At 46.5% G+C, this 13293-nt stretch overlaps 2 protein-coding genes and 1 non-coding gene across 3 annotated transcripts in view; 1 reads left to right on the forward strand and 2 right to left on the reverse strand.

Moving 5' to 3' along the window:
- Positions 1 to 238, forward strand: part of LOC311364242 (mitogen-activated protein kinase-binding protein 1-like) — a gene marked incomplete at both ends in the record, with an annotated part of 25423 nt that extends 25185 nt beyond the window's left edge. The window contains one exon of the mRNA XM_084484243.1: positions 5 to 238. Within this exon, the coding sequence (XP_084340369.1) occupies positions 5 to 238 (234 nt within the window). The remainder of the gene's footprint in view (positions 1 to 4) is intronic.
- A 1179-nt stretch (positions 239 to 1417) lies between these two features.
- Positions 1418 to 4719, reverse strand: LOC311363988 (uncharacterized protein). Its single transcript, XM_084483983.1, has 5 exons — positions 4713 to 4719; positions 3740 to 4432; positions 3265 to 3353; positions 2692 to 2863; positions 1418 to 2062 (listed from the first exon to the last, which is right to left on the reverse strand). Exons 1-5 carry the CDS (start codon positions 4716 to 4718, stop codon positions 1904 to 1906), a joined length of 1119 nt encoding a protein of 372 aa, XP_084340109.1. The 5' UTR covers position 4719; the 3' UTR covers positions 1418 to 1903.
- Positions 3011 to 3124, reverse strand: LOC311364392 (U5 spliceosomal RNA). Its single transcript, XR_014639200.1, has one exon. It is a non-coding gene; the product is annotated as a U5 spliceosomal RNA (small nuclear RNA).
- Positions 4720 to 13293: the final 8574 nt, after the last annotated feature.

A 13293-nucleotide genomic window follows, 5' to 3' on the forward strand; every position in this document is an offset into this window, starting at 1 on the left:
CAAGACTCTGAGTGGGGGTTGTGATGCCGCTGAAGACCAGGAGGAGATGAGGAAGGTGCTGTCAGAGGCCCTGGGCACGGTGAGGGCCCAGCTGGACCCTCTGCCCTGTGGTGGGGGGGCCCCCGAGGGGCCCCTGGGCCCCCGGGGCGGGGGCGACCGGGCGGCCCTGGCTCTGCTGGAGCAGTACTCTGAGCTGCTGCTGAGGTCTGTGGAGAAGAGGCTGGACGGAAAGACCTAGGGATGCTCACACTGGGTGTGTAGTGCACACACACACACACACACACACACACACACACACACACACACACACACACACACACACACACACACACACACACACACACACACACATGTGCCAACGTGCGCGCGCACACACACACACGTGCGGACAACCATGCAAGCAGGCCCACGAACACACATGCACACACGTGCACTCACACAGATATGTGCCTGTGTGTGCACACATGCGCACACACAACCACGCACACACATGCATATGCACGGATACACATACGCATGCACACACAAACACAAGCACATGCACACCACCACTTCATATTTGCACATGGTGGACATTTGTTTATGGTTTTGTACAGTGTGTACAGAATAATATACTTGTATTTTATCGAGTTCTAAGCTGCTAGACTTATAGCGAGAGAGGTTTTTTATCCATGAAGAATCTGAGAGACATGTGTGAAGAAAGTTACAGAAGAAAATGAGGAATGCCAAGAAAATGTGATGCCTTGTTTTTATCTTTGCCGTCGTGCTTTATCACTATGTTCTGTTCTGTAATCGTCTTTTTTTTATGTGAAATCTCGGCGAATGTGCCTCGACGTTTGGGCTCTTACCACATAAGTATTGGTCTGGGTGGCCACAAATTTAATTAAAATAAATATATATATATACATATAAATATTTTTATATATAATATATTAAAAAAAACTCTATAGTGAGCTCATGGTGGTTCAACCGGTGTACCCTGCTCAGATGTTTCATGTTACAATGTCTGTCAATAGTCCATGACTATCCTTTTATACAAGCATTGGCACTGCCCGCTATTTAACTGACATTCATCAAACCAATACATGGTACACCAAGGCCCGGATTTTAGGTTGAATTCCAGTGTCCATAGTTCCGTTGTAATGGAGCCAGTGACAAACCCAGAAGAGGATGTGGTTTCAGGGTGTCAGCTTACGGTCACAAAGAGCCTATTCTGCTTTGGTTCCTTGTTTTACAAATATGATCCCTGAATGTGAATAGCTTCTGAGCTTTTCTTCTGATAAAGTAAATTGCATATGTTATGCAGCCTCTGTTTTTTTGAGTTAAAAATGTTGTCTGTCCATTGGACAGACTCCAGAGAAAAAAATAAAACACAGACTTTAAATGCATTTCTATATTTATTGTCCTATTCTATATTAGTTCACACATTCTGTTCAAAACACACTTTCCACTAGATTATGTTATTCAGGAAGTATTTCCTTAACCATTGTTGAGAGCAAATCTGTTGCAGCTTTGGAATATTACACACTATAAATGTTAATGTTAGAATAGACAGTAGAATTGTAAAACTCAGCAGCCCTAATTAATAGTTATTTTCACAGAGAAATGAGCTTGCAGCAGTACATCTTGGAATGAGCTCAGCTCATAAAGTATTCGGGAGTCTTTTATGATGATAACATCATCTTATTGTTAACTATGTTCAGCCCTTCTAGCGTCTGACTTGAATATTCGTCTTTGTTAGCGCATGTGCGGTCTGTGCGCTCCTGTAGGAGAGTGTGTGCCGACTATAAATTATAAAACGCTCACATGCATTTGTAATACATAGATTTAATTTCGATACATACATATATATGTATATATATAGTGTATAGTGTATATGTATATATAGTGATATAGCGGTGTCCTACGGGAGCGTCTCCACATTGACGTAGGTGAGAACCACGTCGTGCAGGATGTTGATGCGGTCGATCTGGTTGAGCTCGCGGACGCGGTGCGTGAACTCGAACAGCGCGATGTTGTTCACGGCCACGCGGAACTCCTCGAACGTGCACAGGATCTTCATCTGCAACACACAGCGTAGCACCGCCCACACGTCAACATGGGACAATATGTGCTTAAGCCTGCTTTACTTATTTGATAAAAAAAAAATGTAAAGCATGTATGTGTTGACTCTGATCCTCCCAAGACTGACGCGCCCCCGCTCTGCCTCGGTTGAACAACAGTTGACCCCCCCCCCCCCCTCACTACTATCTGATAATCTGATAGTGGCAGAGGGGTCATACCCCCTCCACGCACGCCAACAACTCCCTCTTATGTCAAGTGCTTTGGGTTGAAAAGCCCTCTATGAATGAAATGTCTTGTTGATATAATTTACGACTATGACTATAACCAAGATGTTTCATCTTTGGTGTTTAAGGGTGCTGATTGAAACTAAATGACATGGTGGTGACCCCCCCACCCTACTAACCTCCAGGGGTCCATCTGCACCTCAGACGTCCCCTTATCTAGGAACATCCCCAACCGCCTTTCCAACCCTTTCCAGCCTCTCTGCCAAACGTTCTCCTGATGTTAACCACGAGAAAAGGGCACCTATCAGTACAGCTAGCCTAGCTAAACCAACCGACCAGGCTGAACAACGTCGGTCGGTCGGTCGTCGTTTTTTTTTTCTCTCCGTGTTTTTTTCCGTCTCACCTCGAAGGAGCTCCCGGGGGCGAAGGGGAACGGGCCCTTCAGGTCCCTCTCCTCCTTGCCCCAGCGCTCGCCCACCTTGTGGTTCCGCACCAGCACCTGCTTGCCGCCCTCGCTGAAGCGGGGGTTGATGTGGAAGGGGATGTCGTAGCCGCGCAGGAAGTTCACCGTGAACCTGAGCAAAGAGAGAGAGAGCGGCGGGGGGGGGGGGGTTGGGATCTTGTTTGATATACGAAAGAGGACGCAGAACCAATGTGTAAGCCTGTTAAGCGTTAAACTTCTAGGTTTATTTTCAATTTTTCGTTTTTTTTTTTTCTCTTTTAGCCCCGCAGTAAAGCAGGGCGTCAAAAAATGAGTTGACGCTCATAATATCCCTCTCCACGGAAATATTTAGTCAAGGCGAAAGATTTATACGATCTGAAGAGAAACAAGAGTGTACTAAACTTAAAGCGTGAAAAGCTTAAAAAAATTAATTTGCTAACAAAACGCAATCCTCAAATTGTCCTTCTCTGCTTGCCGTAGAGACATCGATGGACATTAGACATTTACCGCGTGGAGGTGTATAGGCTGTCTTACATTTTAGCATTGGGTTTGACGTGTCCCTTTATGGTCATCATCATCTTGTCGTAGACGCCTCGGGACAGGTTGAGGTTGTACGGGACGCTCTGCACAGAGAAGACAGTGGACAGGGTCATTGTTCAGCTCAGCTCAGCTCAACCCCTCAGAATCACAGAGAGAGAGAGAAACACACACACACTCACATAAACAACACGCATACCAACGCACACACACACATACCCACATCTACACGCACACGCACACACACACACACACACACACACCGCACCCATACACACATACACACACACACACTGCACCCACACACACACACACCAACACACCCACTCACTCACTCCCTCACTCAGTCACCATGCACATGCACAACCATACCCATACCCATACACACCACACACACACACACACCACACACACACCCACACACACACACCACACACATGTGTGTTGGTACGAACTTGTTGTTGGGACTCACCAGGGGTCCGGACGTGGGCGCGAGGGGCCAGTGCGGGGGCATTATGCCCGGGTTCTGCCCCGGCCAGCCGGGCTGACCGGGGTTGTAGCCCGGGTTCCAGCTCTGGGGGGCGGGCCACCCCGGGACACTGGGCTGGAGGCCCGGCCCGGCGGAGGGGGACGGAGCGGGGGCCGGCACCGGGTTGGGCACCGGGGTGGCGACCGGGGCCGGGACGGGCGCGGGGGCCGGGGGCTGCTGGGGGGGCTGGTACTGGGGCCCCGGCCAGCAGGGGTGGCAGGGCTGCACCGGGGCAGAGGCAGGGGTCGGGGGGGAGGGCTGGGGGGCCGGCTGGGGGACCGGCTGGGGGGCTAGGGCCTGCGGTTGAGGAGCCATAGGGGCCCCGGGGGCCGGGTAAGAACCGGGGTAGCCTGGTTGGTACCCTGGGGCCGGGTAAGCAGCTGGATAAGAAGAGGCCGGGTAAGGGCCCGGGAAGGTGGGTTGAGGAGCCGGTGCAGGTTGGCCCCCGGTCCAGCAGGGCGTGTTGGGCTGTCCAGACCAGCACGGAGGGCCCTGGGCGGGGGCTTGTCCCGGCCACACAGAGGCCCCCGACGGGGCCATCTGCGGCTGCTGCTGCGGCGACCCAGACCACATCGGGGGCCCCTGTGGGGCAGAGCCATAGGGCGGGCAGCCACCACCACACGGAGCTTGAGGGTGCTGGGGGAGGAGGGGTGGGGAGGGGGGAGGAGTAGGGGGAGGTGGGGGTGTAGGGGAGGAGGAGGCGGAGGAGGAGGAGGGGGGGATGAGGGCAGGAAGAGTGTCCAGGATGGATATACGGGGAAGAGTGAGGGTGGAGAGGACAGAGGACACCAACTAGCCATTTCCACAACAACACGGCCCGTCGGCACAAGCAACAGAACAGCGAGACGTTTTATGATTCTGATGAAACATGCTGAGGACACACAAACAGAATGAGAAATATGGGGGAAATACTCACATCCATTCTTCCTGTGGAAACGGCGAAATTTCAAACAAGAGCAACCAATTAGATCAGGAATAACTGAAAAAATGTTGCTATCTAATTTGTGAACATGCAACTTTAAAATGTACTCCACCTAGGGACAGGATGTGTTAGTCTGTCCCTAGTGGTAGGAGAGGAAGCTGTAGAGACCTCAGAATGTGTAGGGGACACTGTCTGTGTGACTCAGGTCCTTGACATGGTGGGAACTAATTGAGAGTGAACAGAGAGAGAGTTCACTCATTCATAGACTGCGCTGGCTCTGCTGACATTAAGAGCGCGAGGTACACTTATCGGGGAATGTGCAGCAACAGTGAAACCATTCAGTAGCCCCTCCCTCTCTCCTCGTAATTAACCTGTTAATTATCATTAACAGGTTAAACGTTTATATCCTAAGGATCATCCTCATCCTCATCCTCATTACTATCATTGCAATCACAATGAAATTAATAACATACTCAACTTTATAATAGACATATATCATGTTGAATAATGATTCCCTGATCTACCTGGTGTTGAGTGTGTGTGTGTGTGTGTGTGTGTGTGTGTGTGTGTGTGTGTGTGTGTGTGTGTGTGTGTGTGTGTGTGTGTGTGTGTGTGTGTGGATGATGGCTGGTTTAAGCCAGTCGAGTCTGACGGATTGGACTCTGGGGCTGGGTGAGGCTGCACACTTGCTGTGCATGGAGCCATAAATGTGCGCCGGTTAAATCAGCCATCGCCACACACAAACACACACTCAAGGAGAGAGCTCCTACATGGCAGCATGGATCAACTACCATGTGTACCATTGTCCTTGAACTCTACAATACAACATCTCAGCATCACCACCCTGTCCTGTTTCGGAGGAGCACAGTAAAAGCCTCCTAGGTGGCGTGTAGCACTGACTGTCAGTGCTACACTTTAAGTAAGTGTAACTTTAAAAAAAAAAGATTTTAATGACTCGACCACATTGGTAGACGATGCCCTATCCATGTTTTTAAGTAAACTTAACTTTTTAGAAATTGATTTTAATGATTTGACCACATTGGTAGACAATTCCCTATCCATGTTTCACACCTTAAAGGTTGTATCAGCGATTCTAGGCCGAAACATCAATGATCACGTTAATCTTTCCTCACGATCCGCTAGCTGCCCGCCCCATAAGCAGGCCGGCAAAAAAACGCGTCTCTGTACGCAACCTATGCTCCGAGATCGTACACAAAAACAAATGGTACTACCAACCACTCAAAACCAAAATAAATATTATTCCAACCAATCACAGACAAGCGGTGGGTGCTGTGGGGTTTTGCGTTGTGTTCATGATAGTTTTTACTGGATGCACGGAACACGGAAGCGAGGGGCGAGCTGGTTCTGTTTGTTTGGGATCTCGCTTCAAATACCAACAGAAGGGACATCACCCAACATCGCTGATACAACCTTTAACTCTAGCAGTAGAATGTAGATGAAGTGAACCAAAAGAACATTTCTACCAGACTTTGAACCCAAGCTATTTTCAGATTATGCTGCCTTTGTACGGAAAGTGGAAGTTAAGCGGAAGCACAGCCCATCATAGTTCCCATTTATTTGTGTAACCAACTGTTTTATTTTACACCAAAACGTAGTCATTAAATGAAGTTTTACATTTAGATTCTCAGATAGTGATTTGAGAGAGGGGCTTACCTTTTGCTGTCTCGAGCTCACTGGCGTGGACGGAGAATGGAGCAGGTTGTGGGGTTATTTTCTCTGCTTGTCAAACACACAACACTCACATACACACTCTTTTATAGCCCTGGGTCCTCTCTGCATTTAGCCCCTCCTCTCTTCCCTGAACCATTATGCACAATCAAAATCACACCCTTATAGGAAAATGCTGCCACGCCAATAACGCAGATGACTGTGTTTATGAATGGATTTGGAATTGTGTTTCTGTTATGTTTTGACCCTGATTTTATCTTTTGTGTGTGTGTGTGTGTGTGTGTGTGTGTGTGTGTGTGTGTGCGTGCATGTGTATGTGTGTGTGTGTGTGCATGTGCACGTGCGCGGGACACTAAAACTAAAACACAAAGACTCTGCAACATACTCCCTTAACTAATGTTCATTGGCCCTACAGAAAAACAATGGTCAATTTCTCCTGCTTGTGTGTCATGGGACTCATATTTAACTAAAGCAAAGGCATGACGGTTACACAACTACCGCAGAGAGAAGTAGCATTTCTCTTTTCATTTTTAAAATGTTTCTATTTTTAGCTTTGCTGCTCTTGCTCTACTGGTTCTTACAATAACATGTAGGTGATAGCTAACCAAAATATTCGACATTGAATATATATTTTACTGAAGAAAAGGTGGTGCTGGTGATGAGGTAACTGTGGTCAAACTGAACTGAATAAACCCTAGTGTCCAGGGCAACCGACTAACAAAAAACACAACTTGTAGGCCTAACTGTGCCGTTTGTCTTTCCAGGGTAATGACATTAACCAAGACGTGGCCCAAAAAATGTTAGCGATTCCACGACCTTCTACACTTGTCATACACAAAAGTCTAAGCGTAATGGCAGCCATTTTGATTAGAATTTGTCTGTTAGTTTGGTCATGTTTGACTCAAATGGCCACGTCCAAAATGTATAATAAAATGACTTATTTCATGTTATTTCAAGTTTAGGTTTCAGCCAACCTTGAATAATAAAAGCCACAGTTGCCTCTTGCACAAATAATGAGTCCATGAGTGTGTTTATGTTTTAGAGAATAGTCCTAATTTTCATCATTGTATATAAAAAGAAAGGTAACATAATAACTATCATAACAATGCTCATTGCTATGTGACGTCAGGCATCTAGGCATCTATAGGATGCTGATGTTTGACTTTAGTTGCTTTGACCTTTTCAACTCCTCCTTCTTTGTCTATTGTTTATAGGCTATTTACTGGGTTGGCTTTCCTTTGCCTTTTTTCTGTTTCTGTTTAAAAAAAAAATGAATTAATGAAATCCCTGAATGTGAACTTACTGGCCCACTTCACTCGTTTATAATACCTTGTACCTTTTTAACATCGCTAAAAAGGCAATCATCGGACAAGGGGCCCCTGCCGGCAGCATGCGTAAGTTACGTCAGCTCGACTCTACACTGACACCACGTGGTTTGAGCGATGCAGACGACGTCATGGTGTGGGCTACACGAGGAGAAGATGCGCTTACGGCCATTCATTCTTCATGAACCGATAGCGTCTAGTAGCGTGACCTCGGCGGGCAAACGCTGCGGTACTCACACACACACACACACACACACGCACGCACGCACGCACGCACGCACACACACACACACACACACACACACACACACACACACACACACACACACACACACACACACACACACACACACACACACACACACACACACACACACACACACACACACAGTGCAACACACATGATAATGCTAACTAATTACTATGGCTGTTTATAGGACATCTGGTAGTTGTCCTGTTTGTGTGTGCCCATGACGACTCCTCAATTTCGCATGAATCTTTGCAGGCAACGTTTTTTTTCATACTTGCGTGCATGGTTTCCTTCATTCAAGGAAAGATGACGTAATTCTTTTGTTTTTCTGCTTCTCCGCAGCTACACAGGAAGGCGTGGATCGCTGTGTGTGAAGATAATTGCTCTGTGATGAAATTAACTATATGCACAGAGAGCAAAAGGCCAGAAGCCCTGCTCTTGGGGGTGTTATATAGAGGTGGATATTAGAGACATGTACAGGATAGAATCGTTTCCATGTTATAATATGTATAATGATTATATTAATACACTCCAGTGATTGAGGTGTTTGACTCCAGGCCGACTGGTACTGGGTTTGATCCCTATGTCATGTCACAGTCTACATGCAGGCATCATTGAACACGATTCCCCTATCCCCTATACTTGCTCATTCATGACATGTATCTGAATTCACCGTAAGGCACTTGGAATAAAAGTGTCTGTTAAATTGCTAAATCTTGAATGGTAAAAATATACATAAATCATACATTCAATTGGCTGTCCAAACCGTCCTATAACATTAGTTTTAATCAAATCGGTCTATCAATTTGTACATTTCTCTATAGGTTTGTATCCACATGTTGGGGTGTGGGGTTAGTTTCTTCTCTGACTTGAGAGAGCCCAGCCCAAACTAGTTTTTTGTTTGAACCAATGGGAGAGCTGTTTAAAAAGCACAGACAAGACACTGATGAGACATGCTGTTGTTAGGCAGACGAGAGCATCCTAGGAGGAGCAGTTGCATTACCCTCCGCTGAGCTCTGGGCCTTGTTCCAACACTCTCTAATCAGCAGCCTACTGATTCCCCTCTCTCTCTCTCTCTCTCCTTGTCTCTGTCTCTCTGCCTCTCTCTTTTTTTAAATTAGTGCTGGGTTCTGGGTCAAGATCAGTGGAAAACTGCTCTATAATGTTATCTTATTTCATAAACTACGATTCCAAGCCCATTATAAATATGAATATAAATCTGGAATGATTCCAAACTGATTATTCCATGACAGAGGTGAAGCTTCGGATTCACAGGAGTAGATAAAGCTGTAACTTGATTGGTCGTTTTAAAGACAGACAGCTGGTTCCCACATGTTTGAAGTGGGAGATGAAGAAAGAGAGTCTTCATCAGAGAGATATGCAGAGGGAGAAGAGGGAGGTAGACAAGAGAGGGGAGAGGGATGGGGGATGAGGGAGGAGGGGAGGCAGCAGGGTGAGAGATAGGGGAGGGGGGTGGGGGGGTCTGAGAGACAGGGGGTGACAGATGTCGGGGGGTAGAGAGAGATGTGGAGAGAGAGGGACTGATGTTTCAAAGAAACGGGTAATGCTGCGGCTGTTGCCATGGGGACAGCAGCATGGCTTCACAACCTCATGGGTAGGAGATAATGTGTGTGTGTGTGTGTGTCTGTGTTAATAGTATCATATCGGGACCACTTTAAGGTCAACGCAGTGTCATAAGTGTGTCTGAGGTTTATTCTTGCAGATATGTCTTGACTCATGATCCAGCCCAAATCTCCCCATACACAACCCGCGCAGTACCGCAGTCCGCCAGACGGTGGGGCTATCGGGTCCTCCAAAGCCAACCGTCATGTGGGCTGGTCTACTATGCGTTATATGCAAAAGCTAAAACGCAACCAAATTACCAGCTTGATGATCTCTACACACATCAATTCAACAGACAGCATCCCCTCTGATCATGGTAACTGGATGCTATGGATGACATAACCATATTAAAAAGATTCACCTTCAACATTACAACTGCGCCGCTGCTGGGCTCTGCTTTGAGAGCTAATGTAGTTTTACATTTCTGAAAACAAATCTGCAACGGAAGGTTTTAATAATACCCTTCACAGCATGGATCCCCGGACAGAGAAGTAATGCATGTGTAGCCCAAGGTAATCCCCATCTCGAACACTGACATGAAAATGCCCGCTGTTTCCTCCTAATTGCCTGGTCCCGCCCCTCCACTTGACCAAGACTTTGATTGACAGGTTGTCTTTACTATCAACCGCCACCTCAGGAGTTCTGTGGTTTAGTCATTTATTGTTGTATGTGGACCAATAGGAATGGGCCTTGATGTGACTATTCCAGCATGAATCTGCTGTGGGCGGGTAGGAGGTGCTGGAAGGGGGTAGGGGGTAGGTGGGGAGGGGGGGGGGGCACAGCCTGAAATAGTTGTGAGCCCAAAGGGGGGTTGCCAGCGTTTAAAGACAGCACTTGCATTCCTCCACTGAAACGGACATAACCGAGCTAACAGGCTAAAAGGGATAAAATTGGATGAGTTGCTTCTGTAGAAGACTTCCAACGTTTGTCATAGAAGGTCTGAAATATGTTCCGGACTAGCAATGCACAAAGAGAAGGTGGAATAGTATATACAGCATGATATTTGAGTAATTTCAAATATGTGTGTGTGTGTGTGTGTGTGTGTGTGTGTGTGTGTGTGTGTGTGTGTGTGTGTGTGTGTGTGTGTGTGTGTGTGTGTGTGTGTGTGTGTGTTCAAATCTGCGTTGGGTGCGATTTTCTTTTTGTTGCAATCTGTCAGTTATTTGCTGATCGCCTGGTGCTGAAAGAAAACAACAACACATGTTCTATGTACGTATGTATGTGTGGTTGGACTTCCACGTGTTCAGGGCGGAACTGCACCTGTGGCCGAGTAAGAAGGAGTGGCCGAGATATACAGAACCAAACACATTCAAGAAAGGATGGAGTTCATTAACTAAGAAAAAAGCTCTCTCTATCGCGGGCTTGAATGCCAGAGTCCTCCCTCATACATTAATTTGGGTATCCATCCACCCATATAACATGAATGAGTGTGAGACATAACCTATGGTCAAATCCTCACTGAGTTTATTAAACGATTGGTATCTCCTGTAAGGTTTTTGTGTTTTTTCCTGTCTTTGATATCATGTCCTTGGGTTTCAAATACACATTTGTATTACATAGGCCTATTATTCTGAAAGAATAGGCTCCTTATTAGATTAGATTAAATCCTTGCAATTTTAAAAATGATATGGAATATTAGGTTTTCCTTTAGTGTGGGTTTGATAGAGGACCTCCTCATGGTGTGTGTGCGTGGACGCGAGTGTGTGCGCATGTTTGTGTGTGCGCGCAAGAGTGTGTGTGTGTGTGTGTGTGTGTGTGTGTGTGTGTGTGTGTGTGTGTGCGTGCGTGTAGCCCAACGGTGCTAAAATCCAAGCACAGGTGCTCAACGCTCAGAGCGCCAGTATCCTCCGTGGTGGCGGTCGGAAATCAGCAGCGCTCATTCGCTCTCCTCCGACAGCCCGGATGTAGCCCTCCGCCGTCCACACACACAGCACAGCACCGTGCACTTCCACAGCACTGGCTCATAATAACATGGCGCTGGCACACACATAACGGTGCCCGCCACAGTGCTAACACTACAAGGGGAAAATAATCCAAGAAAAATCCACGGGACATGTAAGCACGTCGACCCCCCCCCCCCAAGACACCAGGTAGGTCCGAATGCATTCATATAAATACGACGTTTCTTTTTGCGTTTACATGCGATCGCTCCACGCAAGCAAACACAGAAGCGCTCTCCAGCCGCAAAACGCTTGTCTGATGCTTTACGCGCTACTATCCGGGCTTTAAAGCCCCATCAGAGAAACAGCAGTGTCATTCAAGCGGAATGTACATGTGTGTGTTTACAGTCGCGTTGAGATGCATCTGTCATTTGCACGTTATATCTGTCATGGCTGCAGGCTGCCCGTGCATCTACTGCTGTCCTTGGTATTGGCCATCACACCTTTACATTATGCCAATATTTCTAGGCCTTTATGGCGGTGGGTTTGATATGCATTCGTGCAGCCTGCTGCCGTAAAATGCATTAAATGAAATCATTATCGGGGAGGACATCAGCGCTAAATGAACGTTTGTTGACAGACCTTCTTCATAGCGCAAGATCTATGGACCCAGACTGCCGTGTTATTTTAAGTGATTACAGTGTGAGTGCGGATGGCTAATGTAGGCCAGGTAAGGGGACCACCAGATGGCATGTTTTCAAGTTGTAATGTGGCTCATGGATTAGAATGACCAGACGAAAATGAAAAGTGGTGTTTAGGCCTTCAGTGCTGGGGTTTCCCATGATCGCCCCAGCGGTAACTCTATTAATAGAGGTGACTGTATATTACACAAAACCGTTAAATGTGTCAGTAGGGCCATATATTCCCCAGGAAACAAGTTAACGTTAGTCACACAGTCATATGTCTTGTCAATACAACATGATTATTCGCTATTATGAAGTGTAAATAGTCCTATATGTCTACACACCTGTACATATAAGGTTGAAGTTAACAATTAGATCCATATTTGACCCAAATAGTTATAATATGGCTAGCTTTGTGCATTGTGGGCTGAGAATGTAGACGGTGAATTAGCTTAGTGCAATGAGTGGGTATATGGGCCTTTGTTAGGCTACTGAAGCAACAGCATTTCCTCAGCCTACAGCAATAGCAATTATGATGTAGCTTTTGAAGTCAACCTAGCATAGAAACGTATTGGTTACAAATTATGCACATCTCTTCTGTTTTCTGAATAGTATATATGTTTGGCTGTATGTCTGTCTTAATGTTTGAATGATACTAGTGTGTGTTAGGTTGGCAATTAACCTCCTAGTTATTAACCTTCCATTGTGTGGGTGGGTGTGTGTGTATGTGTATGCGTACATGCGTGTGTGTGTGTGTGTGTGTGTGTGTGTGTGTGTGTGTGTGTGTTTTGCGCCCACACTCTCAATCTCCCATGCACACATCACCCATAATGGTTTGTTATGATCTTCTGAAGCTGGCATTAAAAATGGTGTCTCTATAGCCTAGTTTATAGCACTACATGTACAGTGATCATAATACCATACAGATGGTATATAGCAATGTTTCAGTCCCTCTGCGTTTGGCTGTCTCTCATTCTCCTGTTTCTTGGTTGTCCTACACCAAAATTCACCATTATATAAGAGTAAGGGGGAGTTGTTGGCCTCACCAAGAATATCACTCTAGGTTCTGCTCAACTTTTAGGCCCATTGCGTCTTCCATTGCTTTATTATGACGATTCTTTCCTT

Source organism: Micromesistius poutassou (genome assembly GCF_964030765.1).
Source record: "Micromesistius poutassou genome assembly, chromosome: 19".
NCBI lineage: Eukaryota > Metazoa > Chordata > Actinopteri > Gadiformes > Gadidae > Micromesistius > Micromesistius poutassou.